At 55.1% G+C, this 5850-nt stretch overlaps 1 protein-coding gene across 1 annotated transcript; it reads left to right on the top strand.

The window, feature by feature from the left end:
* The first annotated feature begins 763 nt into the window (after positions 1 to 763).
* Positions 764 to 2766, top strand: LOC119114937 (dentin sialophosphoprotein-like). The gene is made up of 2 exons (XM_037238993.1): positions 764 to 816; positions 2388 to 2766. The coding sequence occupies exons 1-2, from the start codon at positions 764 to 766 to the stop codon at positions 2764 to 2766; spliced, it is 432 nt and encodes a 143-aa protein (XP_037094888.1).
* The last annotated feature ends 3084 nt before the right edge of the window (positions 2767 to 5850 follow it).

Raw genomic sequence — 5850 nt, 5'->3', positions numbered from 1 at the left:
CTGAGGAGGGCCGGCGGGGGCGGTCGCTGTGCTGAGGAGGGCCGGCGGGGGCGGTTGCTGTGCTGAGGAGGGTCAGCGGGGTAGGTGGGACGGGTGCTGTGCTGAGGAGGGCCGCCTGGGTGGGTTGGACGGGTGCTGTGTTGAGGAGGGGCAGCGGGGTAGGTGGGACGGGTGCTGTGCTGAGGAGGGCCGCGGGGGTGGGTTGGACGGGTGCTGTGCTGAGGAGGGCCGCCTGGGTGGGTTGGACGGGTGCTGTGCTGAGGAGGGCCGCCGGGGTGGGTTGGACGGGTGCTGTGCTGTGGGGGGCCGACATGGGTGGGTGGGACGGATGCTGTGTTGAGGAGGGCCGGCGGGGTAGGTAGGACGGGTGCTGTGTTAAGGAGGGCCGCCGGGATGGGTGTGACGGGTGCTGTGCTGAGGAGGGCCAGTGGGGGCGGATGTGAAGGGTGCTGTGCTGAGGAGGGCCGCCGGGTCGAGCGAGCAGCGTCGCAGCTCGACAGACTGCAGCGTGCCAAAACCGTTATCTCAGACTTCAGGGAGTCATGGCGAATCTTAATCGAAGACCGCCGTTCCAAGCCGGCGGCATTACCGTCACACCAGTTCGCCGCCGTAAACTGTTTGCCAGATAAACAGCGCACGCTTTCCCCTGAGCCCGTGCCTAAACTCTTGCCGCCGTGCCAAACCATTACCTCGGATGGGTGCTTCAAGCTGTCAACGGAGACTCCGGTATGAACGCGTCGCATCACTCGTCCTGTCCCTCGTCATGCTACAATCGCCACCGGCTGACGGTATCTCGGTCGGTGGGGACGGCGAAAGGTGCGCGATCCTGTTTGCGCTTAGGTACGGTGTGGAAATCGGTGGGAAAAAATGCGGTTTTGTTATGAAACAAAGTTAGCTTGCTGTGCGCTCAGCCTCGGTAACCATATGTTTTGCGTCATTTCGACTGTTGCTTGCCCAGGTCATCATCTCGAACCGCGAAATGACTCTCGCTATGGCACGTTGTATCTATTCATCAAGCAAATCGAATGGCGAATCTGCCAGCCGCTTCATTCATGCACCGTCTGACGGGGCAGACATCTTAATTGATTGCATGGCCGCACCATCTACCGCCCCATTGGGTCGAGGCGGCGGTGTGACACGAGACCAGGGCTAAACCTGCTGAAGGGGAGGTTTTCGCTGGAGATCGACCTGACATGATCAGTTGGTGCGCGTCGACCCGTGGTCAGCTGTTCCCCAGAGCCTTCTTGGCGTCTCAGGTCGCGAAAGGCTGAAACAGATGACCAGCAGAAACTAATGGCCATCCTTTATGATGTTCTTTGAATAATGCTGTGATACTAAAGCCGCGAAAGCTGACCTTGAGGGCAAGATGCTGAGTTGTGCTAGTCGGTAGGCGTGCCGTAATTGACGATATGCCATTCAAATTTCGCTTTCACTTAATCTGGTTGTGAGATATGTCGAGTCTCGTGGAAGCAGTGCCGCTGCGGAGACATGTCCCATCTTAATCTGGTTGTGAGATATGTTGAGCCCCGTACAAGCAGTACCGTTGCGGAGACATATCCCATCTTAATCTAGTTGTGAGATATGTTGAGTCCCGTTCAAGCAGTGCCGCTGCGGAGACATATCCCATCTGCTCGCATGCAGTGGTTGGTAAGAACTGCGAGAACATTTCTGTGGGAACAGCCGATTATTTACGCTTTTCACGTAATGTACCAGTGTCTGTCGCGGCAGCTATTCCGAGGCCCGCGCCGAACGCACCGTATAAGCCTTCCTCGGCTTCCTCCTCTCTGTTTCTTTTTCTCCATATTTGTGCAGACTGGATAAATCACATCACCATCCTAAATGGCCTGAGTTAGGAGCACGAAAAACCTCAGGTACAAGCCCTAGATGTCCACGCTCGTGGGGACCCCACTGACAGGTAAAATTCAACAAATTCCACGACTCCGAAGTCCAGAGCACATAAAGTAACGTGAAAATGGAAACAAATCCCCGAACACCGCACCGAAAGATTTACAACAAAACGTCCCAAGAATCCGTGTCAGCGCTCGGGCGGATCCGTGGGAACAAAGGGCGCCCGGCGAGATGGGGACGATACGGAACCGAGCCGCCTCCACCACGTGATCGCGATTCACGCGCCGTCGCCGGCGTCGCCTCGGCCGGTGGCGCTGGCGCTGGCGGCGCGTCAGCGATCGGCGTCCGGCGGCGGTCATCGGTGTCATCAGGCCGGCGCCGGCGGAGCGGCCGACCGCCGGGCCAGCCGACACCCTGCCGATGGGCCTGGCTGATTTACGACCGCGCTAGCCGGCCTCCCACCAGCAGCTGTACGGCAGCGGACTGCGGCCGGGTGGCCGTGGTCCGAGGTCACGGGGAGCCGCGGACTGATGTCTCAGGCGGCGGCTATTGGATTCGGACAGCTCAGACTCAAACTCGGGCGGCTCGAACACGGACATCCCGGACTCGGACTCGGACTCGGACGGCTCGGACTCAGACTCGTACGGCTCGGACTCGGACCCGGACAGCTCGGACTCGGACGGCTCAGACTCGGACTCGGACTCGGACGGCTCGAACTCGGACGGCTCGGACTCGGACAGCTCAGACTCGGACAGCTCGGACTGGGACGGCTCGTACTCGGACAGCTCGGACTCGGGCGGCTCGGACTCGGACTCGGACGGCTCGGACTCGGGCGGCTCGAACTCGGACTCGGACGGCTCGGGCTCGGGCTCGGACGGGCACCGAACATCCCAGAGCTGTCTAGCTCATCACACTTAAGAAACTGGTATTAAACGGTCACAAACCCCCAGCTGACGGTCGCAGGCTTTTACGTCACCGGCAGAAGCCACATGCTGATGCCAGGCTGCCACAAAATATTTTCTTCCATGCAAACAACGGATGTTTTTGCAAATATCAATGCAAACACCAAATATGATTTTGATTTGAACATTGTTGGCGAGGTGTACGCCACATCATAGCTCCACATAGCTCATAGCTTCTCCTCATCCTAAAGATGTATATTTGCAGTGGGGGTGGGGATATATCACCATATTGTGCTGAGTATGCTATTTTCCTCACAACCCAATTTTCTTTTTTAATTTGCCTTTGATCCCAAACAGCTTCCACATAGCAACCGGCTATCACAATCAGCCATAATCATCCCGCGGTCACAGACCACCACCGGATGGTCACAGACCGCGAAACGGCACCCGCCACCACCACGTGCGCCCACATACCACTGCATCACAGCACGAGACCACCGCACGCTGGCGTGGGACAGCTGGGTCACTTGAAAAGAGCATAATAAGAGGTGTCCAGTAACGCCTTTGTTAACACCATCACGAACAGCGCCAGTAATACCGTGCATGGTCACGGACCAAATGTTAAAAGTTGAAGTCATGTTCCCCGAGCGTACATAAAATAACAATTCTGGTATGAGATCACCACGAGGCCGCAGCGGGCCTCTGCCGGTCGCTGAGAGCTGCCGTGGGGCCTCTGGGAGCCGTAGACCCCCTCGTGGAGGCCCTCTGGGAGCCGCAGACCGCCGCCGTAGAGGGCCTTTGAGAGCCGCGCCGGACGAACGTCGCAAATCAGTCAGCGTGCGGCTGCCCCGCGCCAGCAGCGTGTTATTCTGGGACCACCGGGCGGACTCCCGGCGGAGCGAGCACCGGCTGCTGACCAGTGTCGGACCACCGCGCCGTCTGAGGAGGCCTCTGGTACCTCACTCCTAAGGAACCAGGAAGATCACAGATGTTCAGGGAACAGGGAGGGCAAGGGCCATCTCTTGACTGGAAGGAAGCCCCGCCGCGTGAGGAGCCTACGCACCAGTTTTGGACCATCGCCGAGCTATCTCAGCTCATCGATAGATCCTGGTCCTTTGTGCTAAAAACCTACTGCAGTCGCGTCGAAGTGAAGCGCTGTCCTAGCCAGTGTTACTGTATACTCGAGTTTCAGTGTATACTCGAGTTTCGTTGGAGGGAAAACACGGACGCAGTCACACCTTAATGCTACAGGGGTCAAGTCTGCTTTGATGCTGTTAAACATGGCCTGAACGTAAACGGTGGCCTGCTTTTCCCGAAGTTACTGAAAACCAGACTTCACGGACCACGACACAGACTCAGTGGTAGCTACGCTCATGAAAGGCTTTGAAAATTTGGGGGCACTTCTGGCTACAATGATCCTTCACACTCTTAGCGCTCCGTTATGGCTTTCCTTCATAATCGTGAAACTGTGCGATTTTTCTTGGCTGCTTGCCGAGTTTGGCCTTCTCCACCTTAAAGTGGCGCACGAGGTCCCGTTAACGCTGGCCTGCAGACCAGCGCAGATACGTATCTGTGCTGTAGACCGCAGGTACAGAGGCCTCCCTTTGTCGCAGATGCTTTCCGCGGCGCGTACCAGGAGCTCTTGCAATTACGAGGGGCCTGCTCCCGTCGCTTCCTCAAAGCTTCTCCAAACTAATTTGATCGTTCGAGCGCTCCTCCAACCTCCTGTCAGCTCCTCAAAGCTCGCCGTTAAACTTTTCCGAGATTTTCAGAAGTGGAAAGTGTTTTTTCGGAGGAGTTTGGAGGAGGCTGCGGTAGACATTAGCAGCGCAGTTTGTTCATGGGCTTTTCTGGCTTCATTTGTTGTTTCGTAAGAGAAGCAAAGGACTGGTGTGTAAAGTGGTGCAGATAGATTATCGTCTATGCTTCATTCATCATTCCTTTTCATTCGTTTTTTTCCTTTTATCTTTTTTCATTTTTCATTTTGCTTCATTCATTTTTCATCTAGATTATTTTTATGCTTTCACATTCATGTTATCATTATTATCGTACACATTTAGGATTTTGACTGTAATTTTGTCAGTAACCGCAACGTATAATGTTATTCTCCATCAGTGCGCGAAAAGTGTTTAGTCAGATTGCATACAGACAACTGATACTTCCTCCGAAATCGTTCCCGTGGCAGCAGATTTGACAGAGGTTCAGCGATCGTCCAGCCTTTTCCAAACTCATTCTTTTTTTTTAGTAGAGACAAACACAGACCTAACACCTCCCTCTTAAAAACGGGACCTTCCTCGTAAACCCACCTCAGCCGGGTCCCTTTCTTTTCGAGAAGCTCCTTTCAGTGTCATAAAAAGTAAGAAACCATGAGCTTTTATCTCAATAATCTGTTATCGCCCCAGGAATCCTGTACTGTTTCAGGAATCATTTGCAAGTCAGTCACGGCACCGGGCTGTCAAATACGCACTCTTCGTTCCCAAGGATCTCATGCAATCCCAGATCACACAAGCATTGGTCCTAAGAAGGTCCTCTGTTTTGGTCGCGGAGGGTCCTCTGTATTCACGCGGTGCCCCGACGGAGCACAGGGGAAGTTTTTTCAGGTGCTTCCACAGCTCACCGGAGGCTTTGTGCGGCCACTGGCTGCTGCATACCACGACCGGGTAAGCTCACCCCATAGTATAATCAGCATCTGCAAGGCCAGCACCGGGACTTGGCACTGGATCACTGGTATCCAGGCGATGAAAAATGAAGCCCGGTATTGCACTATGCATGCACCGACTACCAGTCGGCATTTATTATGCAGAACCGTAGGCAGGCAGCAGGGAGAGCTTATAGGTACGTCAGCGTCTTGAAGCAGCATGGACAATGGTCTGCTCTTTAGTGGCCCGTTAGCTGGAGTGAGTCCTGCTCCAGGCCGAGACGCAACGCGGCGCGCCTGCCGCGCTATAAAACGTCGCTGCAGCTTTATCCGAAATCTGCCGCACCCAACGCTACCATATCATGCTGCCATATCCACGGGTGTCAATCTTCAGGCCATTAATCAGCCTACAGAATATCAGCCGGGACAGGATTCAGAAGTGTGGATGGCAATATTTGTCAG

This window comes from Pollicipes pollicipes, unplaced genomic scaffold (genome assembly GCF_011947565.3).
Source record: "Pollicipes pollicipes isolate AB1234 unplaced genomic scaffold, Ppol_2.1 Scaffold_3087;HRSCAF=3621_pilon_pilon_pilon, whole genome shotgun sequence".
Lineage (NCBI taxonomy): Eukaryota > Metazoa > Arthropoda > Thecostraca > Pollicipedomorpha > Pollicipedidae > Pollicipes > Pollicipes pollicipes.
The sequence above is the reverse complement of the archived record's forward strand: the minus strand, read 5'-3'. Positions and strand labels throughout refer to the sequence as shown.